The following is a 25229-nucleotide window of genomic DNA, read 5'->3' on the forward strand; positions in this document are numbered from 1 at the left end:
CTCTTGTTTTTCTTCAGATCTGTTTATTTGGCCAAACCAACTTGTTCTGCTGTGGCGGAAAGGGCTGTTACTCTGCTCGTCCTCTGCCACAGAGGTTTAGGGGCTGTTTGTGGTGCCCTCTGCCCCGTGTCAGGTTGGGTCGCCTGCCTTCACTTCCCCTGGTGGCGGCTCCCGTCGTGCCGGGCTCCGGCCACAGCGCTATCACTTCCTATGGGATCATCCCACGGGACAACCAGGCAGCTGGTGCCTCAGTTTCCTTGCTGTGCGATGGGGACAACAGCCCTTCCCTGTGGCTCAGGGTGGCCATGGCACCAGGCACCATCCCACGGCTCCAGCATCTCCATTGCTCCAGGGCCAGTCATCTGAGCATCTCCCTGAAAGCAGAGTCCAGCCCCAGTCAAGCCAAATTCCTGCCTGGCCTCTTGGCACAGAGCAAGGCCATGGACGGTGAAAATACAATGAGACAAACTCCATCCTGAGGAATATTTCCTCTACAGGATGGAAAATGTGGTGTGAGACAGTACAGCAAGGGGGAGCAGGATGAGGGACACAGTGTGGAGCTGGGGGGACTGGAGGGGCTCAGAGAGGGTTGCCCATGGTGAAGGGCTGTGGCAGCACCCTGTGAGCACAGGGAAGGGTGACCTTACCTGTGGGCACCATGGGGCCCACGTAGCACAGCTGTCTGCAGCATCCATGGGGAATGATCCAGCCAGACCTGCTCCAAAAAAACTTCCACGAGGCGGGGGTTGGCAATGCCAAAGCACCAGCTTCCTCTCTAAGTGCACCCAGGGAGGTGCCTGGGGCTCTTGTTCCATGGGATTAGCCCCACTGTGGACCCAGGCATCCACACATCCCAGCCCAGGAAGCCCTTTGATCATGCTGCAGGTGGGTGTCCACACTGGGAGGGTAAGCACAGAGTGGTGGTACTGCAGCGTGTCCCCTGGGCCCTGTCCCCATCCCTGTCACACAAAGACAGCCACCGTTTCCCGCCGTTTCCCCCTCCAGCCCTTCTCCCCCCTCTCCTGCCCCCTTCACCCTCCTCCTTCCTTGCTGCAGATAAAAGCCCGAACATGAGACTCGCAGGGCACAAAGGGGAGGCACAAAGGCGGCCGGCCCTGCTCAGCCCTCCCTGCTGCCCCCAGCGCCAGGCAGGGACCCCCAGACATCCTGCCCACCCTGCCTGTCCTGCCCGCTGCACCCCAGAGCCCAGGAGCTGGCATGGAGAATGGGGATGTCCCTGGGGGCAGGGAGTCCCTAGTACGGTCAGAATGATGCCCCGGGGACCAGGGGGTGGGTGGCCAGTGGGATTAAGGTGATGCCCTTGGGGTTCGGGAATGCCCCATAAGCTCAGGATGAGGCCCCTGACGCCAGGACAAGCTCTACCCCAAAGCCCTTCATGTGAGGAGAAGAAATTGCCTGGTGACCACGAGGGCACCCCCAATCCTGCCATCCCTTGGGGAGATGCAACCCAAACTTTGGCATCAGGATGTGCTTCCAGCGCCCCGCTTTGACCGGGATGAAGCCAAACCAGCATCATCCGAGTGTGGGGAGGGATGCTGGGGGCTGGGAAAGCAGTTCTGCCCGCAGCGGGGCCCCCGCGGCCCCTCGCCCCCGCGCAAGGCGCCTGCGCCCGGCCGGTCCGGCCGCCGACAGCTGGTGGGAAGCAGCTTTCCCAGCACATAGTGACAAATTCCTGGCGCTCAGAACTGCTTTGCAGCCGCCGCGGCCTCGGCGCGGGAAAGCTGCCCTGGAAAGAGGAGGATTAAAAGCTCTTTTGCTCCAACGACACATCGTGCTGGTCCCCTCGCACGGCCACCTGCTCGTCCCGGTACCCCGAGATGCTGCGGGCACCCCGGGGCTGGGGCAGGAGGGGAAACTGCCACTCCGCTAAATCCCAGGGGCCCAGCAAGGAGGGCTCAGCCTTGCCTGGGAATCGCTTCCTTAATTAATTTGCTCTGCAGCACCACGGGGGCCCTCGAGCTGCTCCAGGGACCGGCTCATCCCCAAGGACCATCCTCCACTGCAGCCCCCTGGCCCCCGTCTTCCCCAGCTCCAATTTCCTTGGATTTTCTGCTTTAACCAACTCCACCTGCCAGTGAGAAAAATCAGAAACCGGAAAATCGGCATGATCCCCGTGACCCCTGATTTGGCCACACTGGGCCCTTTTGGGGGGGTCAGGGAGGGAACAGCCCTGGGATGTATTTTGGGGGCGGCTTCATCTCCCCGCTGGAGCCCCATGGCTGCTCCAGGGAATGTGATTAATGGGGTTTGGTTGTTGTTAAGTGTCCCGAGCTGCATGTTTGGGGGTCGAACACACATGTGTATCTGTAAGTGTACAGCCTCATTCCACTTGGTTCCCACAAATCAGGGTGAGATGGAGCAGAAACACGTGTTGCCTTTGGCAGCTCCTCTTGGCTCATCAGCAAAGAGGGGCTCCAGCAGGGTTGGTGCCTGGCCTGTGCTGCCCCCAGGACTGAGAAGGTGGGAATTCCTCTCCCCAATTCCATTTCCCTGCACCCCAAAGCCATTCCCAGGCTGGAGCTGCCCACAGGGTTGTCTCCTCCACTTGCAATGGCCCTGGGGACACTGAGGTGTGTGACAAGGGCATTGGTTCTGTGCCAAGGACATGGGGTGCCACCAGACCCCCAGAGCTCTCAGGGGACACCCCAGTATGGTGCTGGAGGAGCATGCCCAGGGAGCCCCACAAATACTGACCCACAGACCAAGGGGGAAGCAGGGGGAGGTGACAGCAGTGACATCCCCAGTGACATGTGGCCCCCAGGGAACGGGGCTCTGGCCCTTTGTGCCCCTCATTGAGTGGGTGCTGGTCACGCTTCTGGGTTGGTTTGGGGGGGGTCATTAATTAGGGGTGGGCAGGAGCTGCGGGGCCAGGCTGCCCCCATCCCCCCAGCATCCCAGTGCAGGGAATTTTTCTACAGGCACTGCTGCCCCACAGCAGGAAACCCACCAGTGATGGCAGGCACAGCCCCCAGCAATGGGGAACAACTGTGCACAGCCCTGCACAACAGCACACAACAATGCACAACCCTGTTACAACCCCCACACAACTGGGAACAACTGTGCACAGCCCTGCACAACAGCACACAACAATGCATAACCCTGCAACAACCCCCACACAACTGGGAACAACTGTGCACAGCCCTGCACAACAGCACACAACAATGCACAACCCTGTTACAACCCCCACACAACTGGGAACAACTGTGCACAGCCCTGCACAACAGCACACAACAATGCACAACCCTGTTACAACCCCCACACAACTGGGAACAACTGTGCACAGCCCTGCACAACAGCACACAACAATGCACAACCCTGTTACAACCCCCACACAACTCTCACCCCATAGCAATCCCACACAACCCCATAAGGACCCCACACAACTATGTGCAATTTCATTACAACCACACACAGCCATGCACAATGACACACAGCCGTGTACAACCTCCACAGTCCTGCATGGCTGTGCACAACTGCACACAAGCAGCACATCTGTGCACAGCTAAGCACAATCACACAGAACTGTGCACACCTGTACACAACTGTGCACAAGCATGCACAAGACCATGCTCATCCATGCACAGGTGTACACAACTGCACAAACTTGTGCACAGTCACACAGCCATGCACAACTATGCACACAACAATGCACAACTGCACAGTCCTACAACACTGTGTACAGGGTCACACAACCATGCACAGCTGTGCACTCACACACAGCTGTGCACAGCTGTGCAGAACCATGCATGACTTTGCACAGCCGTGCACAACCACATACAGCCACTCACGACCACACACAACTGTGCACAGTCACACACAGGCATTCACCACTGCACACACCCCATGTTCATCTGTGCACAGCTGCATAAACCCGTGCACAAACTCAGCCACGCACAACCTACGCACAGCTGTGCACAACTGCACAGAGGCCCACACTGTTGTGAACAACCGCACACAACTGTGCACAGCTGTGCATGGCCACACATCATCATGCTGAAGTGTGCAGAACCAAGCACAGTGGTGCACACACACCATCAGCCACGCTCACCTGTGCACACCCACATACAGCCCTTCACAACTGCACACAACTGTGCACAGCTGTACACGACCACACACACAACTGTGCACAACTGCACACAGCCACGTGCAGAGCCACACACACCGCTGTGCACAGCCCTGTACAACTGCACACACCACTTCACACAGCTGTTCATCTGTGCACAACTGCACAGCCACACACAACCACGTACAACCCTTCACACAACTGCACAGCCATTCACAGCCACACACAACTGTTCACACAGCCTTGCACTCTCATGCATGACTGCAACCAGCCTTGCACAACTGCACACAAACATTAACAGCCTCACACAGCCCTGTTCATCTGGGGACAGCCACATACAGCCATGTACAACCTGGCACACAACTGTGCACACAACTGTGCACACAACTGTGCACACAACTGCACAGCCATTCACAGCCACACAACCCGTGTGCAACAGTGCAGAGCCACACAGAGCCATGCACGGCTGTGCACAACTGGACTATTCACAACGGCACACAACCATGTTCAGCTGTGCACAGCTGCACACAAACACACACAGCTGTGCACAGACAGGCACTACCACACACAACCATTCACAGCTGCACAATACCATGCACAACCACACACACAACTGTGCACACCCATGCACAACCACAAACATAACTGTGCACATCCATGCACAGCCACACACACGACTGTGCACACCCATGCACAACCAGAGTTGGACTCGATGATCCTTGTGGGTCCCTTCCAACTCAGAACAGTCTGTGAACCACAAACATAACTGTGCACATCCATGCACAACCACACACACAACTGCACATCCATGCACAACCACACACATAACTGTGCACATCCATGCACAGCTACACACACAACTGTGCACATCCATGCACAGCTACACACACAACTGTGCACATCCATGCCTAGCCACAAACGTAACTGTGCACATCCATTCACAACAACTCACAGCTTCACACAACCATGTTTACAACCGTGCACAGCCACACTCGATCACCCGCAGCTCTGCACACCCGCAGCTCTGCACAAACACACACAGCTCTGCACAAACACACACAGAGGTGCACAAACACACAGCTGTGCAGCCATGCACACACACAGCCATGCATAAACACACACAGCTGTGCACAGTCATGCACACACAAAACCGTGCACAAACACACACAGCTGTGCACACAGAGCCGTGCTAACACCCGCACACACACAGGCACACCCGCACACAGCCCCGCTCCCCGTGCGCACCCGCTCGCCCCGCACCGGACCGTGCCCGCACACGGGCGGACCCCTCCGACCGGCCCCCGACCCCGCGGCCGCTCCCGGCGTCTTCCGCCGGGCTCTCCTCCCCTTCCGGCCGCCATGGAGCAGGGCTGGGAGCCGGGAGAGCCGGGTTGGGAGCCCGGGGAGCCAGGGCAGCCGGGCTGGCAGCGGGGCGGGCCGGCCCTGGGCGGGCGGGGGTTGCTGGCCCTGGCCGTGGCTAGCGGGGCGGCCGCCTGGGCCACCTGGGCCGTGGTGCTGATGCCCGGCTTCCGCCGCGTCCCTCTGCGGCTGCAGGTACCCCGACAGCCCGAGCCCGTCCCCGACAGCCCCACGCTGAGCCCACGCTGACCCCCTGTGCCCCCCAGGTGCCCTACCAGCCCTCCAGCCCCCGGCAAGTGGCGAACGCCCTGGCGCTGCTGCGGGGACGCGCGGGGAAGACGGTGGACCTGGGATCGGGAGATGGACGGCTCGTAAGGGCGGGCCGGGGGGCTCGGGGGCGTGTGGGGGTGCCCAGGGTGGCCAAAGGGCAGATACCGGGGAGCCCCTCGCCCACCTGCTGCCCCGCTTCTGGCTGCGGGTCTGGATGGTGCCCCTGGCTGCGGTATGAGACAATCATAGGTGGTTCCAGAGTGTCCTGGATGGTCCTAGATGGGCCTAAACAGCTCTAAGTGGTCCTAAACGGTCCCAGTGGTCCTAGGTATCCCTAGGTGGTCCTAAGACAAAACTGGATAGTCCTAATTGGTCCTAGATGACCCTGCATGGTTCTAAATAGTGATAGACAGCTCTAGGTGGTCCTAGATAGCCCTATATAGTCCCAGACTGTCCTAGGTGGCCCTAGATGACCCTAGACAGCCTTAGGTGGTCCTGGATAGTCATAGGTGGTCCTACACAGCCCTAGAAGACATTACATGCAGGGAGCAGGGTGGGAATGCAGGCTCTGGAAGGTGCCAAGAACCAGGGTCACCCTGCCCATGAGGCAGCAGGAGGGAGTGATGGAGATGGGCAATAGCCCCTGTCCCCCAAATTGCCCCCCAGCCTCAACACAGATCCTTTGAGTTTCAGCTCTGTCTGTCTCCTCTGCAGGTGGTCGAGGCTTACAAGCAGGGCCTGAGGCCAGCCCTGGGCTATGAGCTCAATCCCTGGCTGCTGTGCCTCGCCAACTACCGCGCCTGGAGGGCCGGGTACCACGGGAAGGTCTCCTTCCTGAAGAAAGATCTGTGGAAGGTAACAGCGTCCCGAGGGTCTGGCTGTGCCAGAGCAGGGCCAGGACTTGGGCTGCAGCTCAGGCTGGCTTTGCTGGTGGCTGCTTGGTCCTTGCCCATCCCACGCTGCTCCAGTGAGGTGGAAAACAAAACTCCTTTCCAGGGAAATGGGAGAGCTCCTTCTTGGAGCAGCTTTGAGGAGAGGTGCGGGTGTTGCTGACACAGTGATGAGCTTCTAAGGCTGACAGCAGGTACCTGCAGCCTGACCAAGGAGAATCCCTCAGGGATTGTGTTTCTGGGGTGGGGCTGGAGGCACATGTTTTCCAAGAGGTGCTGCTTTCACACCCACACATCCCCATCCCATGTTTTGGGGCTTCTTTGCACCCTCTGAGGTTCAGAAGATCACCCACAAGGCTTGGACACTAGTTCCCCCTGTTCCCTCTCTGCCTGTTGGATCTTTCATTTCCCTTTTCCTTCTCTTTTAAGGTGGATCTTTCTGACTGCAACAATGTGATTGTTTTCCTGGCCCCCAGTGTGGTAAGTTGGTCCCTCACATCCTGAATTGTTCAGAGAGAACTCAAGGCAGGATTTCTTGGGAAAGGGAGAGAATCTGGGACAGAATAAGGACAAGTGGGCATTGCTGTGAACAAGCAGTTTGGTGCTTAGCAGCACTGGGATTTTTAGCATCATGGAATTTGTAAGGTTGGAAAAGCTCTCTAATATCAAGTCCAACTATTCCCCCTGCACTGCAAAAGCCACCACTAACCCCAGTCCCCAGGTGCCACATCCACACAGCTTTTAAATCTCTCCAGGGATGGGGACTCCATTACTGCCTTGGGCAGCTGTGCCAGTGCCTGACCACCCCTTCATGGAAGAAATTTTCCCAATATCCAATCTAAACCTCTGCTGGCACAACTTGAGGCCATTTCTTTGTGTTCTGTTGCTCATCACTTGCTCCTAGTCCCAGCCTTACATAGGGCCCTGCCCTTTGGTTGATGCCCCTGCTCCGGACCCCCAAACTGTGCCCTGTGGTCCCTCATGGCACTGCCACTACATGACCATGTCCTAAGGCCATCTGGCCCTGGCTCTTCTCTCCCCAGAAACCTCCCTTGGCCACCAAGCTCCTGGCAGAACTCCCCGACGGAGCGCGAGTGGTGGCTGGACGCTTCCCCTTCCCATCCTGGACCCCCAGCAGCACCCTGGGGCAGGGGCTGGAGCAGGTCTGGGCCTATGACATGAAGGAGGTGCGGCGAGCAGTGCAGAGCAGTGCCCAGGGAAGCCTGGTCTAACACCAGCCTTGTTAAGCCTGGCAATAATGGTCAGAGCCTCTCCAGCCCTTGGCTCAGCCCAGGACGGCCGTGCTTGGCCAGGATTTGTCCTGGGGACTTGCAGGGTGACAGTCCATCAGCTTTCCAAAGAGTTTGGGTGAAGCAAGGGAGGAGGAAATCAGACATAGAAATCCTGGGATTAATGCAGGATTTAAGTGCCTCTTTCTGTATGTTTGTTACTTTATTTAATTTTTGAAAATAAACATTTGGTTGGTTATTCCTTTGAGGTTTTTGCTTTGCCTTTGAGCTGCAGGACAGTCCTAGAGCCAGAGCATCTGTCAGTCCTGGACTTGGGCTTTGCTCCACTGTCTCGTGAAGGTAAAACACAGGAGGGAGTGTGTCCAGCTCACCTCTCCTGATGGATCAGCTTGGCCCTGCTCACCTATAGAACATTCCATTTTCCACTCAAACAGAGGAAAAAAGGGGGTTCCCACCACAGAATTGTAGACTCATGGAATGGTTTAGGTGGGAAAGGACATTAAAGTTCATGTAGTTTCATCCCCTGCCATGGGCAGGGACACCTTCCACTAGACCAGGTTGTTCTAACCTGGTCTGGAACACTTCCAGGGATGGGGCAGCCACAGCTTCTCTGGGAATCCTGTGCCAGGGCCTCCCCACCCTCCCAGTAAAATAGCAGCTCATCCCTTTGTCCAACCTCAGACCAAATCCCAGCTTGAGCCAGCCTTGGCTCCGTCTCACAGGAGCTGGGAGGTGGGAGAAGCAAGGGAGGAGCAGCCCTTGGGCCCTTGTCCAGCTCTCACCCAGGAGAAATACTATGGCAGAAACCTGCCCCTGCAGCCTGGCATTAAAGGGCTGCCTGGGAACCTGACCCCATGTCCGTGGTGTGCTCAGGGAACAGCAGAATTCCTGCAGCCTGGGGATAGACGAGGGAAGACAAGGCACAGTTGATTTGTTTCATTTTAGTCCTGTGAACTTGAGACAGGGAACACCCATGAGCTTTCCCTCGCTGCTCCCAGCTCCCAGCCCGGGAAGGATACTTGCCTGGCACTCTATGAAACACAAACCTCTTCCCTTTGAATCCTGCTCTTCCCTACGCTGGTGCTGTGGAGCACTATGGATTGAGGCCGACAGTGCTGACTCTGGGCAGGGGCTGAGCAGCGGCTGCCCTGGCACTGCCCACACGTGGCCCCTCTCTGCCCTCTGCATTCATCAGCCACAGGATCTCCTGCTTGTACCTGCAGTGGGAAGCAGCACAGTCACTGCCCGTGTGGGCACAGTCCCCAAGCACTGAGCCATACCAGGAGCTGTGCCTGGCAAGTGGAAACTCACAGGCTTTCATTTCAAAGGGTTCATGGGCTCTGCAGAGCCACCTGAGCTCACGGCTGGGGAGTCAGGGCAGGAGCAGGTGGGTCATGCTCGAACAGACGGGCCCTGCTTGTCCTCACCCTTCCCTGCCCAGCAGCTGCTCTCCCTGCTCCAGGGCAGGATGAGCCAGGGAGAGGGGAACATGGATCAAGGGCAGCTGGGTGGCTTTAGGTTTCAGGCATCCCTTCTTTTGGCTTCCTGTGAAGGCTCCAGGGAGACCTTAGAGCCCCTTCCAGTGCCTAAAGGGACTTCAAGAGAGCTGGAGAGGGATTTGAGACAAGGAATGGAGGGACAGGACAAGGGGGAATAGATTCCCACTGCCAAAGGGCAGGATTAGATTGGATATTGGGAAGAAATTCTACCTTGTGAGAGTGGGCAGGCCCTGGCACAGGTTAGGCAGAGAAGCTGTGGCTGCCCCACCCCTGGGAGTGTCCCAGGCCAGATTGGATGGGGCTTGGAGCAACCTGGGCTAGTGAAAGGTGTCCCTGACTATGGCAGGGGATTGGGATGAAGTGAGCCTTGAGGTCCCTTCCAACCCAAACCATCTTCAAAGGATGGGTGAGCACAGAGGGAAGGAGACTGAGTGTGGCTGGGCATGTATGTCCCCCTGCCCTGTGGAAAAAAAGGACTGGTGGCAGCTGCCTGCACAGCTGGAGGTGCAGCAGGGCATCAGTGGTGCTGGCAGTGCTGTGGCAGTGCCAAGGTTGGGAACTGACAGTGTGGTGGGCACAGTGATGTCACTGGCAATGAGCCTGGAGATAAACTGGGAGCACAGGACAAAGCACATGCCAGGAGGGGCCCACCATCTTACCTGGCAAGATGCTGATCTACATAGTCCTGCAGTTCCAACACCTGCTCCTCTGCCACGACAGCCCGAGTCAGCAGCTGACTTCTCTCCTGCTCCAGACCCTCCTGGAGCAGCAAAGAGACATGGAGAAAACAGGGAGATCTATGAGACTGGAGTAGTGTTGCTCAGTCCCTGTCTGCCAGGCACATCCAGCCACTTCCCCATCACTCCAGCCTCTCAGCCATGACAACCCCCTTCTTTTGGCCACAAAGATCACCCAGTGTAGGTGATTGGCTTTCAAGGGAATGATGGAGCACTTCCTCAGGTCACTGTGGACAGGGAAAGGCATGACATGGAAGCAAATATCCTTGCACCCAGGGGGAAACAGACTGAGAAGCTGATTCAGATTCAGCCTAGACTTGAACCAGCTTGAATAGAATCATAGAATCATAGAAGTGTTAAGGTTGGAAAAGCCCACGAAAAATTTTACAGTCCAACCCCTCCTCCAGCACTGCCAAGGCCACCACTGGCCATGTCCCCAGGTGCCACATCCACACGGCTTTTAAATCCCTTCAGGGATGGGGACTCCAACACTGCTCTGGGCAGCTGTGCCAGGGCTGGACAGCCCTTTCCATGAAGGAATTTTCCCAATATCCAACCTAAACCTCCCCTGGCACAACCTGAGTCTTCCCCGGCTCCCCCCTCCTGTCAGGGAGTTGCAGAGAGCGAGAAGGTCCCCCCTGAGCCTCCTTTTCTCCAGGCTGAGCCCCCGCAGCTCCCTCAGCCACTCCTGCTGCTCCAGCCCCTTCCCAGCTCCGTCCCCTTCTCTGGACATGCTCCAGCCCCTCAATGTCTTTCCTGTCATGAGGGGCCCAGAATTGCCCCCAGGACTGGAGGTGCCTCAGCAGTGCCAGCACAGGGATGGGCACCCTCAGTTTGTTAGAGAGATGACAAAATTCTTGTTCTGAAACATGGACAGGAGTGACAAGGGGTTGCTCTCCTTTCTTTAGCAGCAGTGACAGTAGAGCCTTGAGACAACCAGCTGGGACCTGTCAGCATCACTTGGTGGGCTGAGGCCAAAGCCACAGCAAGGCTCCATGGAAAGTGGTCCCCAGGGCAGTGGGCACGGCCCCAAGGCTGCCAGAGCTCCAAGAGTGTTTGGACAATGCTCTGAGGGACAGGGTGGGATTGTTGGAGTGTCCTGGGCAGGGACAGGAGTTGGACTTGGTGGTCCTTGTGGGTTCCTTTAAACTCAGGATGTTCTGTGATTCTGTGAAAGTTTCCTCACTCCAGTCTGGAGCAGCCCATCAGCCCCAGAAAATCTTTGCCATGTGGCTGAGGGATAAGCTTTTACTCCAAGAGGCTGTTCCAGACCTTTACCTGGGTGGTGTGTGTGAATTCCCAGAGCTGCTTCCTGACCTGTGCCCAGCCCTCCTCATCCAGCTGCCTAGGAGAGAAGAGGACATTTGGATCATACCCAGACATCAAATCCAGCCCATCTGCAGGTCACACAGCTCCACACAAATCCTGCCCATCCCACCATGAACCACAGCACTTGAACCTTTCCTCTCCCAATGCCCAAACCTCTTCAGGGCATGTGGCACCATTGCTGTGCCTGGGCATGGGAGTCACAGCCCTTCTGCCAGCCTGGAATTCCCCACCATGCCGGCTGGGTCTGTTCCAAATCACATCACTGCTCACACATCAGAGGCCCCCGTGCAGAAAGAGCCCTGAACCTGCCACTGCAGGGCTGAGTTTGGTGGGAACAGAGAGCCATCAATGGCAAAGGCTGGCGCTTTTCCTGGCTGGGAGCACAGCCCGTTCTGGTCAGTGAGCACGATAGGTGAGCTGTCTGCACAGACCGGCGTGGGAAAGCCCTTCCCACTCCCTCCCAGCCCGAGTGAGGAAAATACAGGTCACATCTGATGCTCAGGGAATTTGGGCTGTGTGAAGGGAGGAATGCATTGTGCTCCCAGCAGCTCCAGTGGCTGCAGCTTCCCAGCCCAGGGGGCTCCTGGGTGGGATTCCATAGGAGTGGGAAGAGAAGGGGACAATAAACAGGGAGTCCCTGCAGCTGATAAACCCCCACGACATGGGGGATGGAGCAAGATGGTCTGTAAAGTCCCTTCTAACCCAAACCATTCCATGCAAGAAGCAGCAGGAATTAGAGCTGAAGTCCTGTGGGAACACTGGGATTCATGTCTCAAGCTAGAGGAACAAGGTAACAGCAGGAATAAACCCATCAGTGTTTGAAGTGTGGTCATTTGGCAGTTAAAAAACCCAAACAAGATGCATCACTAAAACTCAGGTTCTGGACTTTCCATGCCTTGCTTCTGTGAGGGATCTGCCAAAATTAATGCATCTACTCAAGGACTACTGCTATTTTAAGTGTGGAAAACAGAGGCTGGCTGAGACTCAAGCTTGTGCCTTAGACTCCTCCAGAGCCCAATGGCTCAGGCACTGACCCACTCCTCAGTGCTGGCATCTGGGTAATGAAGTACTCAACGTGTTTTCTGGGTGACCACATCTTTAGAGGCTGAAAAATCCCAGCTCAGGTTTCTCCTATGCTTTGTTCCACCTCTCCACAGCACAGCTGATCGAGTTTCAGCAGAAAAATGGAACACAGGGAAAAGACTCATCAAAAAAGAGCAAATCCAGGGCTTTTTGGGAAACCAGGAAGGCATCAGCACGGTGGCACCACAGGGTTCCAGCCCGGCTCCTGCTCTGGGACGGAGGAGAAACAGGACCATCCCAAACTGGTGATGTTACATAGGTGTTTCTCAGGTTGTGATCCACCAAAGCACTTGGGCATATGCTTAACTTCAGCTTCTAAAGAGGTCAGTGGGACTAAAACCAGGATTAAATCAAATATGTGCTTAAGAGCTTTCTTGGATCAAGGCCCAAATGACCAACCCTCTTCCCTGCAGGAAGGGTTGTGCTGAGGGGAGAGCTGCCTGCTCTTCCCTGGGCAGGCCCAGCATCTCTTTCTGCCTCCAAGCAAGCAAAAAGATTTCTCAATCCATACATTAAGGAGATTTTGGAATGACAGATATCCCTGGAAACAAACAGCACTTACTGCTCTGGAGGCAGTGAAGAGGCAGAGGCTTCTTTCGGTTTTTTCTGGAGGCAAAGGAAGAACAGGATTCTTGTAAGCACTCAACCACTGCAATCCCAGACCCAGCCACCTTCATAAAAACCTTGTCATGGAAAGGAGTGGCTTGGAAGGGACCTTAAAGTTCATCCACTTCCACCCCCTGCCATGGACAGGGACACCTTCCACCAGCCCAGGGTTCTCCAAGCCCTGTCCAACCTGGCCTGGAACACTTCCAGGGCAGCCACAGCTTCTCTGGGCAACCTGTGCCAGGGCCTCCCCACTCTCAAAGGGCAGGATTTCTTCCCAACATCCAATCCAAATCTCTCCTCTTTTGGTTTAAATCTGTTCCTCTTGTCCTATCACTCTGCCCCTGTGAAAGTCACTCTCTCTTTTTCATAAGTACCCTTTGAAGTAGCACAACTTATCCCAGCACTCCCACAGCCACCAGTGCCCTGGCAAGGCAATGATGTGCTGTAGAATCTTAATGTTTTAGGTCTCACATCCTCTGAATTTTTACATAAATGCATCCCATTCAAATCCAGAGACACATCTCTGCCCAGTGGAAAGACATTGCCTCCCATCCCTGGAAGTGTTTGTGGCCTGGTTGGACAGGGCTTGGAGCTATCTGGTCTGGTGGAAGGTGTTCCTGGTGGGTGAAACAAGATGACTTTAAGGTCCCTTCCAACCCAAAGCTTTCTGTGATTCTCTTCTGTGATATGGAGGTGACTGGAGTGTTCCCTGCCTGTGCCACAGGCACAGCAAATCCTCAGGAGGGAGAGGGTGGATGTGGCACCTGGGGACATGGGTTAGTGCTGGCCTTGGCAGCTGGAGGAATGGCTGCACTTGATGATCTTGGAGGGCTTTCCCAACCTAAACAACCCTGTGAATGCCTAAGGAAGGGGCTGAATGTCACTTGTGAGCCTCTCTCCCGCCCCCGTTTCCCTGCCCAGCCCAGCCTGCACCTTCTGCAGCTCCTGGAGCTGCATCTCCAGCTTTGCGTTTCGCTCCCGCAGCCGGTTCAGCTCCCGGGTGGTGTTTGTCAGCAGCTCTGGGTCCGTGATGGAGAGGTGGAGCTCGGCAGGGCCACAATCCACAGCACTGCTCCCGAGGGACCGGATCTGCTCTCGCTGGAGCCTGCAACGTGCCAGAGGGGTCAGTGCCTGGTCGCTTGTTTGGGTAACAACACTGAGCAGTTCTGCTCCTAGAGGTACCATTCCATTGGGACCTGCTGGTTTCTGGCCACCTGCAAAGGATAAGTGGGAGCATTCCTGAGAGAGTTTGTGAGGGGAGCTTGTCCTAGAGCTATTTGTGGCTTTTATACCACAAGTATTTCTGCTGCTTCCCACAGCCCAAGCTGCCAAGAGAGCTGTGGAGTGGAGCTGAGAGCGCTGCAGGGATGGGCTGGGAGGTGGAGCTATTTGTGGTACCTCTGCATTTCCACACCATCCAACGTGGGATCAATCTCTCACCCTCAGTTTTACGTGGGAGAAGCATATGTGCAAAGCAGCTCCACAGTGTCCAGAGCACCCCGACGTGCAGCTGGAGGCACCTTGATCCTGGATTTTCAGGAGCAGGGAGAATGTGCACTCCACATCCTCTGCTCCACCTGGGAGCCCTATTTGCCTCCTTCTAGGGCAGTGGGATGGGTGCTATGGGGCACTTCCACTTGGTCCTGGAGGCAGAGCTGGCCCAGAGCCTGGCTGAGCCTTACCCATAGGCAATTAGCAGGTTCTCGTGCTTCTTGACCAAATCCTTCATGCGTTTCTTGTACCCACGTGCTGCCCGAGCCAGCTGCTCTTCCCGAGACTTGTAGGAAGCCTGGATGTCCTTCAGCATGTTGTCCACAAAGTGCTTCATGGCAGCAGCATCAGGTGGGGCTTTGCTGTGTGCTGTCACATGTCTGGATTTGCTGTCCATGTAGTTCTGTAAATGTACAGAGAGAGGAATTAAGGGGGAATGGCTTCCCACTGCCAGAGGGCAGGGTTCGATGGGATATTGGGAAGAAATATGAGGGTGAGGGGGGTCAGGCCCTGGCACAGGTTGCCCAGAGAAGCTGTGGCTGCCCCATCCCTGGGAGTGTCCAAGGCCAGGTTGGATGGGGCTTGGAGCAACCTGGGCTAGTGGAAGGTGTCCCTGCCCATGGCAGGGGGTAGAAGTGAATGAGCTTTAAGGTCTTCCCAACCCAAACCATTGCATGATTCTGTGCCAGGCCCCATCTGCATCCAGATTTCCTGTACGGAATGCATAAAATAATCTTGGACTTTCTGCTGGGACTTTTCTTGGTCAGACAACTGGGACTGAAAGATACTCTTATATACTTATTTACTCTTCTTTATTTGCACCAGCCTGCAAGAGGAGCTCAGCCAGCATGGACAAACCTGAGGGAACAGCTGGAGCTGTGCCAGGGCAGGGTCAGGTTGGATCTCAGGAAAAGGTTCTTCCCCCAGAGGGTGGTGGGCACTGACCAGGCTCCCCAGGGCAGGGGGCACAGCCCCAAGGCTGTCAGAGCTCCAGGAGCGTTTGGACAACAGGACAGGGACAGGTTGAGGTGTCCTGGGCAGGGCCATGACTTGGACTTGGATGATCCTTGTGGGTCCCTCCCAGCTGAGGATATTCTGTGATTCTGTGGTACTCTGTGGGCCAGCAGAGCCCCTGGGGCTTGGGGTACCCACCGCCACGTCCCTGATGTACTGTGTGAGCCGCAAGCGATAGTCCTCGTTCAGCTCCTTCAGCCGGAGCTGCAGCCGCGAGTTCTCTGCCTCTACCTCCTGCAGCTGGCTCTGGGACGTGACCAGCACCTGGGCACAGCAAACAAAAACCCTGCTGCCCTCATCCTCCAGCCAAGGAGGGGAACTGAGAAGCTCTGTGATAGACTGAAGACTTCATTTCTAGGTATTCAGCTTCACTAGAGCTAGAAAGGCCCTGGGTTTTCAGAGAAGTCCAATGGAAATGTTTATAGTCTCAATTCCCTTGCTACCTTCTGTCATTTGCCACCTCCCCACCCTGGTGATTCCACCAACTCTTTCTAAAAATCAGTGAACAAAATTCCTCCCACCACCTTAGCAAGCAGCACCTTCCACCACGTGCAGAAGGAAAGTGCATGGGGAGGAGAACTTTGGTGTGACAAGCTCCCTGGAGAGGGAGAGGTGTCAGAGTACCTGGATACAAGGCTTCCCCCCCTGGAAGCTCAGGAGCAGCACATGGCTCCGAGGAGCAGCAGGGGAAGGGAGCCCATGCTCACCACTGACTGCTCCACCTGCCTGCGCTGTGTGTCCCCGATCGCTCCCTTCGCCTCCTGCAGCTCCTTCCCCAGTCCCAGCCTGGACACACAAGAAGAAAACGTGTGTGTTTTAACATCCCCAGATTTCTGCCCCATCCCTGGAAGTGTCCAAGGCCAGGCTGAATGGGACTTAGAGCAACCTGGTCTAGTGGGAGGTATCCCAGCCCATGGCAGGAAGTGGAATGAGATGAGCTTTAAGGTTCCTTCCAACCCAAACTATTCCATGATTCTCTGCTTCTCTGTAGGTTCAACACAGCCAGCTTTGGGAATGAAATCACTGGGAAGACAGAGATTTCCCAGCAGCAGCTGCCAGCCCCCAGATGTGTGTCAACCAGCACGCAGAAATCATCCCCACCAAAGGTGAATGTCCTCCCCAGATGGAGTGTCTAGTCCTGCAACAATCCTGCTTGGGCAGCCTTTCCCAGGACATCAACTCCATCCCATGGCATCCCAGGAAGACCTGCTGTGGGGGTAATGGCTGCAGCTGGATTAATCTCTGGGCTGCCACATGTTTGCTGTGTGTCACTGAAGGTAGATCTTCAGGGGGACCCTAAACACCACCAACTCTAAGCAGACACCTGACTCTTTGAAGAGCCTTTAAAACATCAGGTTTTCCTTCCAGGCCTCACTTCTTTCAAGGGTGAAACCAAGTAGAAGAAGGTGTCCTCAACACTCACACTCGCTCCTCCAGCTTCTGTTGCTGCCAGTTGTGGGTTTTCTTCAGTTTTTCAAGCTCCACTTTTATCTGATCCTGGTTTCCAAGCAACTGAGGGACAAACAAAGAGGAAGATGAGGCAGAAGGCAGAGCAAAGAGAGGATGGGAAGTGAGGAGAGCCTCCAGTGAGCAGTGACATGCTGGGGAAAGGACTGGTTTAACTGGGAAGGACTAGTGCCCTGTAGCCCCCCAGAAATGGTGTCTGATCTGCACACAGGGCACGTGGAGGTGCACACGTGTCGCTCTCCCAAGGGAAAATCTCACGTTGAGAGTCACATTCCCAGCAGGAGCTGGTGGCGGAGCCCAAGCTGGTTTCGCAGGGGCTGCAGATGGGGAGGAGGCTGGGAGCATCTCCCTGCTCTCAGTTTTGTGTGCTTCATCACCCCCAGCTTTCTCAAGTATGAGCAAGAAGAAAAAAAGTGTCCTCTGCATTTGTTGGCTTTTAAACTCCTGCCTGTGTTCACCCTGACATGGCACAGACTGAGAGCACCATCTCTCCTCTCCCTCAGCTCTGCCTGCACATCTGGAGCTACCCCAGCCTCATTTTGCAACTGTACAGCTTGAAAAAAGAATTTAAAATTAATCAAGGCATCAGCTGATTCACAAACTCAAGTTAGCACCAGGAGGTGCCAGCCACAGTTGGAATCAACCCCCCCTCTGCTTCCCAAGGATCCAGCAGCAGACCCCCCTCACACTCACATTTCTCTCCAGCTCCTGCTGCTTGTGTTCAGAGGCAACTATATCTTCAGGCTGGTTTTAGGAGAGACAGAAGAAGGGGCCTGTTAGATCCCTGTTCTCCAGGGAGCTGGTGGAAGGGCAGAGTTCTTTACCTTTCCCTCCTGAGCAGAGGGGGAATGCACAGCTGCTCTCACTCTCTCCATCTCAGCAGAGGATTGATGGGCCACAGCAGGGGGGTGGGTGCTCTCTCTGCCTGGATGGGGGTTCCTGCCTTTGGCCAGGCTGAGGAGCTCTTGGGTCAGCTCTTCATTCTTCTGGACCTGCCAGGTCAAGCAAAAAGGAAAGAAAATCCTCCTCTGGTCAGCACGTACCCACTGCTCCTGGAGTGTGCATAAGGCAGGCACCCCTGTACCCTCCCAAAAGCAAGTTTTAATTTTAGCTCTCTCTCCCATGTCCAAAGAGACCAGTGATTTTCTAGTTCTCATGGAACTAGACAGTGGAGTTGTTCCCATGGAACCTTATCCCTCTGACCCTCTCACTCTCACACACAGATCCAGATCCCAGTGCCTGCCCTGGGACAGCTCTGCCACCACCTCTCCTGGCCTCCAGGATCTCCTCATTCCAACCCTTCACCTTCTGTGAAGCTTTCCAGCACTTCAGAAATGTCCTTCCCCATGAAACAGCTCTGAATAGTACTGGACTCCATAATGCAAGAGAAGGGCCACATCTCCATCCATCCATCCATCCATCCATCCATCCATCCATCCATCCATCCATCCATCCATCCATCCATCCATCCATCCTTCCCTACTGACACAATCCCAGTTTGGCTGGAATGCATCCCCCAGCAGCAGCCAGCCCACAGCCCCGTGTAGGCAGCAAGATTCAAAGCGATACTGGTGTGAAGTGACATTATTTCCAAAAGATAAAGAGGATCTGAATGAGAAAAGCTCTGTTACAGGTGATCTGGAAGGAACACTGGGGGAATTCATGTCTCCCGGGAGGGTTTCTGTGTAGATAATAAAGCTTTGATGGGGTTTATGACTGGGGACAAGCTTGAGTAATTGTTACCATGGCAGTGAATCGGGAGGATGGGAGGCAGAGGTCATCTGAGTCATCCGTGGAGAGAATAGCTTATCAAAAGATAGCACAGGGTGGGCTGGGGGAGAGCGAGCAGAAAGGAGGCTGACAAAGAGGTGAGATATACAGCTGTGAAACCTGACAGCTCGGCAGAGCCAGCCCGCTTGTTCCGCAGTCCGGAGCGATCCATCTGCAGCTGTCAGCCCCGACAATTCCATCAGGAAGGGGGCACAGCCGCTGGGTTAGCCAAGAAAAGAGACAGCCCCGGGTTTGAGCTGGGCTGAGCTGAGCTGCCGAGCCTGGACTGGCTCCAGGGAAAACCCCGGCGTGGCACTGGGCTCGCAGGCAGTGCGACCCCTCCGAAGCCTCGCCGAGCGCCGCCGCAGCCGCGGGACAAAGGGAGAAGGGAACGGCGAACGAGGAAAGGTCAGAGCCTTGAAAAGGAAGAATTTACAGCGAGTCAGAAAACAGGCACCAAGTGCCTGACTGGCATCCTTTGCAAGGCTCTTCCCAAGGGATGGGCAGGCTGCTGCGGCCGGGCCAGCCCCGGGGCGGTGTGTGAATCCAGGACAATGCGCGCCCGACAATTCAGAGGCTCCGACTGTTCCCGGCCAAGGGGCCGTGAATGAGCCCGCGGAGCTGCTTCTGCGCCAAGGCAGCCATGACAACATATTGGCAAGGTCACAAGTAGCACTTGTAATTGGGAATGTGTAAAAGGTTCATTGTCTTCCCAGAAGAGCGCCGGGGAAGGGGAGGGGGCAGAACCACAGCCTGCTTTTCCCATTTCCTTTGGGAAAGTCCACACTGGGAAAATAATGAGCAAGAGACCCATGTCGCGACAACTCCCAGCCTGCCAAGTCAGAGCCTCTCTGGCTTCAGGCAGGGATATTTGGTAGTCAGAGCCAAGGAACTGTGGCAGAATCCCTAGCATATGGATTACATCCAAGGAATTCACCTCTGGCTTTTGGACCACGCTCCACCACTTCTTGGAGCAACCTGGTCTAGTGGAAAGTGTCCCTGCCCATGGCAGGGGGTGGGACAGGATGGGCTTTAAGGCCTCTTCCAACCCAGGCCATTCCATGATTCTATAATTCTTCAGGATGCTAGCCAGGCACAGAACTGAAACCACATGTCTTCACTCTGAAACATTCCAGGATCCATGTGAAAACAGTGTGTCATTGCCTTTAACTTGCTAAACCCATCATTTAGAGATGTCAGCTGCCTGAAAATCCAAGTTTTGACAAACATACTGCACCCCCTTGGGGACAAGAAGCAGCTGAGGGTGCTGAACATGGAGCTATTCCCCCATGAGGTGGGGGCAGAGCAGCTCTGCCTTGTGCTCCAGTGGGATGGCAGGGTGGGTTCCCCCCATGTGAGAGCTGAGCTTGCCTCCTCATAAGAAATTATCATTTCTCAGCTTATGGAAGACAGATCATCACCTCACAAGGGTCACTAACTCACAGAATGATCATGATCCTGTATCCTCCTCTACCAGAGCTCTGCAGAAGACCATTCAGACAGACTGGACCAAACAAACATGGCTGGTCCCAGCTCCACATCTTCCCATCACAACTCAGCATGGAAAACCAGGTCATTTGGCTGAACCAGCTAAACTATCTGCTGGGGGAGGGAGGGAGGGAGGGAGGAGGGTCAGTCATTCCATCCAATTTAAAATGGAGGGGAAGCAGGAGAGGGAAGAGAAGGGGGAAAGAGGAAGAGCTATTGAAATAGCTGTTCTTGCCAAAGAAATACACAAATCCGGGTCCAAAAGGCTCTGGTTAATAATTGCTGAGCTAACAACCACCGGAAAGGTATCTTTTAAGGAACCATCAGAAACTTGTTTGAATTCAGTGTTTTTATAAACTTGTCTGCCTAAAAGCTCCCAGGCCCCTTTCTGCCGCCACCCAAAATGAGAGTGAGTACAATCCGTTCACGTGCAGCCCGCGCAAGCCAAGCAGAAAGAAAGGGAAACAAAGCGCGCTGGCAGCGCGGGGGGAGCGCCCCGTGTGCCCGGTCAGCCCCGCCGTGACCCCCGGGCAGCCGCTGGAGCCGGCCCGGAGAGGGGAGGCTGTGCCAGCGGGGAGCCGGGATCACTCGGGTCAGTGTGGGCTCAGCGCGGGGCTCACAAACGCTGCGAGGAGGGGGATGTGTGACATCAACCCTCGGCTCTGCAAACAAACCCCTGTGCCACAGCGGAAAGGCTGCACCTGCCCCGGCCATGTGTGCTGGCACCCAGAAACCCCCCCTGTGCTGGGCTGGTCCCACAGCCTGGGCAGCAGGGGAGGGGGGATTCTGCCCCTCTGCCACCTCAGGTGAGACCCCACCTGCAGAGCTGCCTCTGGCTCTGGGGAACAACAGCAGAAGGATGTGGAGCTGCTGGAGCAAGTTGAGAGGAGGCCACAGAGATGCTTCAAGGGCTGGAGCCCCCTGCTCTGGAGCCAGGCTGGGAGAGCTGGGAGGCTCATCTGGAGAGGAGAAGGCTCCAGGGAGACCAGAGAGCCCCTTCCAGTGCCTAAAGGGGCTCCAGGAGAGCTGGAGAAGGACTTGGGACAAGGGATGGAGTGACAGGACAAGAGGGAATGGCTTCCCACTGCCAGAGGGCAGGGTTAGATGGGATATTGGGAAGGAATTCTTGGCTGTGAGGTGGGGGAGGCCCTGGCACAGGTTGCCTAGACAAGCTGTGGCTGCCCCATCCCTGGAAGTGTCCAAGGCCAGGTTGGATGGGGCTTGCAGCAACAAGTGGAAGGTGTCTCTGTCCATGGCAGGGGGGTAGAGCTGGGTGGCCTTTAAGAGGTCCCTGCAGCTCAAACCAGTCTCTGATTCTCTGACAGGCCTCGTTGGAGCTGAGCTGTGACAAGAATACACAACTCAAAGCCACCAAGCTGTCTGTACATCAGGGAAATGCGAGCTGGATCTGGAAACACCAGGATGAACACTGGAACCTGTCTCACCTCCTGGTCCAGCTCTTTGCCCAGGGCCAGGTAGTTGCTTTTCAGAATGATGTACTCCTGTGCCAACTCCTTCCGATTGCTCTCCAGGGCTCGCAGGCGTTCCCACAGGAAATCTCGCTCCCCTGAGACCTTCTCACTGCACAGCTCCAGCTCCTGCACACGGTTCTCCAGGGCCAGGATCTGCAGAGTGGAAGCAGCAGGGTTAGACTGTGGCAGAGACCAGCAGCAGTCACTAGGAGGTGTTTCATGGGAGCTTCAATGCTATCTGGGATGTCACGGGGGAAAGAAGCTTTAGGTAAAGCCAGGAGAATACGCCAAGCAAAGCAAAGACAGGTGTGTAAGAAGCTGGAGTGCTGGATAAAGGCATTGGCAGGGCAGAAATTAGCTATTCCAAACTTTTGGATACCATATTTTTCAGTTCAAAGTTCTCCGTCTCATGCCACTCCTTCATTTTGTTGGTCTCAATCTGGAGATCAATGAGGTCTTTGGAAATCTAGGAGAGAGAAAGGACCTAATTAAAGTTATGGATGGATTCTGAGGCCAACATGATGTTTAAGCACAACACACATCCCTCTAGAAGGAGGAACTTCCCCCCAGATTTCCCACTGTGGATCTCCTGGCCTCCTATGGCCTCACAGCTCAGTTGTCTCTGACTCCCAAAGTTTTACCTTCAGTGTTTCCTCTTCCCTGAAGAGGATCCTGGCTGGGAAATCTGTCTTGGAGCCAGCCATCTGCCCCATGCCCTCCTGGGGGTCTCTGAGCTGGTACCTCCTGTTGTTCCCATCCTGCAGCTGCCCCTGCAGACACAGAGCAGCTCCGACAGGGTGCAGCTGAGCCCTCCTCCCCGATGGAAGAGCTCAGCTTTTCAGAGCCTAAACTGATCCTAGATGGGATTTTCAGCTGCCATTTTCCTTCTGTAGTTGGGATTTCCTTGGCAGAGTACTTGTTCCATCACCCAGGAAGGGGCTGCAGATCTGTCAGAGTACTTACATTCTCATTCCCTGCAACAATTCCAAGATCCATATGCGGGATCTCAGCACAGTGTGGGGCAGGCAGCGACTAAAGAGCAAGGAAGGATCTCTAAGGAACTTCTCCCTGGAGGTCTAGCACTGTTGCTATCAACTTTGGTTACTAGAGGGTGTGGCATCCACCCCGATTTTAAGGTGGACCAATAATTCCATTCACCTCGGGAGCTGTTTGAGGGAAGGAAATGGCACCTCTGGGGAGGTTTCTGTCTTCCCAAGCTGGCAAACAGCAGACACTGGAATGAGCAGCTCAGGAAACACCCCCAGCAAAGCAATAATGCCATTTAGGAGGTACCACTCTATTACAGACCATTCCCAAATGCAGCTGTAGGGAGGGTCTCCATCTCCACTGCAGGGATATTCCAGTAATTAAGGGGGACTGATAAAAAAGAGAGAAAGTGACTTTTTCCATGGGCAGATAGTACCAGGACAAGGGGGAATGCTTCCCACTGCCAGAGGGCAGGGTTAGATGGAATATTGGGAAGGAATTGCTCCCTGTGAGGGTGGGCAGGCCCTGGCACAGGTTGGGCAGAGCAGCTGTGGCTGCCCCATCCCTGGGAGTGTCCAAGGCCGGGTTGGACAGGTCTTGGAGCAACCTGGGCTAGGGGAAGGTGTCCCTGCCCGTGGCAGGGGGTGGGACAAGATGAGTTTTAAGGTCCCTTCAACCCAAACCAGTCTGGAATTCTGTGATACTAAGATCTGATTAACCCATCAATTAACTCAGAACACAACCCAGGCAACTTTCTCTTGATCTCTGCAGTCCTTGTATCTCCCATGTTGATGAGTCACCCAAAAGGTCCCAGGATCTTGGAGCTCTGATCAGACTAAAGCTGGTGACAGGAAAGACCTTTCTCAATTTATCCCTTTGCACCAGAGATGCTGTGTGGTAAAAATCTAAACTTCAAAGCAAAGCATGCACTGAAACAGCCCAGATTAGCCCAGACAGAGCTAAATCTGGGTTGTGCTGGTCTACATGCTGCTCCTGGCTCCAAACTGGGACCAGCCAGGCTGGAATGGGACAAATCCCAAGTGTGTGCACTTGAAGAGCCTCCAAGGTAAGAGTGAGGGTAAGAGGGAATGTAGGGCATGGTGGATAATGTTGGAAAGCCTTGAACAGGGGTAAAACTAGATGGACTAGATGAGCTTTAAAGTCCCTTTCAACTCAAGCTATTCTGTGATTAAAAAATGAATTTCAGTCGTTAAACTCCTAATTTCAGGCTTATTATCACTGCTATTTCTGTAGAGTGGGTGAGTTTAGGTAAGAATCTGTCTTTTAGAGAAGAAAAGCTTTGACAATTAATGTTCAAAAAAGACCACAGCTCTGAATAACTCTTTAGGATCTGTCAGAGCCAAGAGGATGAGAGGGAGAGGAGCCATCCTGACAGCAGCTCCATGCCAAGCCAAGCTCCTCACCTGGTCCAGGCTGCTGGAGAAGGGGCTGAACATTCTGGGGGCTCGGAGGAGGGAGAAGGCTTTGAAACTTCCAATTATAGCTTATTTTTCTGCAAAAGAACTTAACAGACCTGAAGTAATTTTATTAAGGTAATGAAAGTGCTGATGAGAATTCACAGTCTCTTCACACCCACCGAGGAGCTGAAAGCCAAATTCACACCCCGCCCACGACACAAGGGGCTCCGGAGGCTCCGCGGTGGGCTCGGGCTCACGGGGAGGCTGAGCAGCAGCTCCACTGCCTGGGCACACACTGTGTCCTGTCCTGAGGGGTCTCGGCCCCACATGGACACCCCAAGGATGGGCACTCAGGCTGCCCCAGGTCTGCTCCATTCGGGAGGGAGCCCATCCCATCACGGTGGCACAGCCAGGTGCTCCCTCATCCACAGGGGTGCCCATTTCACCTGGCACAGGACAACCGATATATGCAAATATGGTATTATTTATGCAAACCCACCTCTGTGGCAGGTGCCATACCGGGAATGGCAGTGCCCACTTTTCCATGGTTCGGGAATATGAAGCGAATTTCGTCCTGGCCAACACCACTAATAGTTGGACTGGGAAATGAGGGTTTAGGGTGTCGCTGCAGCCCCAAATCTCCATCCCCACTCCGCAGTAAAACCAAACAGAAAGTACATGTTTTGTTAACCCTTGAAATGCCCACTCTGTGCTGAGGTTCTCTCATTCTTCCCGTCAAGGACACCTTAAGCACAGCAGCTGTGGAACTGGATCACCATCGTGCCCCAAGGTACGAATCCCTCCTCCGGGATGCAGCTCAACGATGGGAAACAGCTCCCAAATCCACAGGAGCTCAAGGGGAAACCGGTGGAACACTTGGAGCCCGCAGCCCACCGGGCCGATCCTGCCGCTTGCTGGCAGCTGTCCTCGGCCCTGCTGGCCCTTGTTGGGGTCACACCGCGCTCTGCCCTCGGGGGGACCCGGGCGGGGCGGGCGGAGCAGTCCCCGCCTT

The 25229-nt window shown here is 55.2% G+C and overlaps 2 protein-coding genes and 1 long non-coding RNA gene across 3 annotated transcripts; 1 reads left to right on the plus strand and 2 right to left on the minus strand.

Annotated features, from left to right (window-relative positions):
- Positions 1-6: 6 nt before the first annotated feature.
- On the minus strand, positions 7-5412 carry LOC139679334 (uncharacterized). The gene is made up of 3 exons (XR_011699183.1): positions 5330-5412; positions 648-898; positions 7-374 (listed from the first exon to the last, which is right to left on the minus strand). It is a non-coding gene; the product is annotated as an uncharacterized lncRNA (long non-coding RNA).
- Position 5413: 1 nt separating this feature from the next.
- ANTKMT (adenine nucleotide translocase lysine methyltransferase) lies at positions 5414-8094 on the plus strand. The gene is made up of 5 exons (XM_071571000.1): positions 5414-5638; positions 5710-5814; positions 6428-6568; positions 7033-7083; positions 7647-8094. The coding sequence occupies exons 1-5, from the start codon at positions 5444-5446 to the stop codon at positions 7833-7835; spliced, it is 681 nt and encodes a 226-aa protein (XP_071427101.1). The 5' UTR covers positions 5414-5443; the 3' UTR covers positions 7836-8094.
- Positions 8058-24410, minus strand: CCDC78 (coiled-coil domain containing 78). The gene is made up of 15 exons (XM_071570996.1): positions 24224-24410; positions 22454-22582; positions 22192-22278; positions 21786-21965; positions 17907-18074; positions 17776-17826; positions 17039-17127; positions 16323-16401; positions 15754-15879; positions 14793-15004; positions 14044-14215; positions 13064-13107; positions 11368-11434; positions 10012-10112; positions 8058-9070 (listed from the first exon to the last, which is right to left on the minus strand). Exons 1-15 carry the CDS (start codon positions 24254-24256, stop codon positions 8947-8949), a joined length of 1662 nt encoding a protein of 553 aa, XP_071427097.1. The 5' UTR covers positions 24257-24410; the 3' UTR covers positions 8058-8946.
- Positions 24411-25229: the final 819 nt, after the last annotated feature.

This window comes from Pithys albifrons, chromosome 16, assembly GCF_047495875.1.
Source record: "Pithys albifrons albifrons isolate INPA30051 chromosome 16, PitAlb_v1, whole genome shotgun sequence".
NCBI classification, from domain to species: Eukaryota; Metazoa; Chordata; class Aves; order Passeriformes; family Thamnophilidae; genus Pithys; species Pithys albifrons.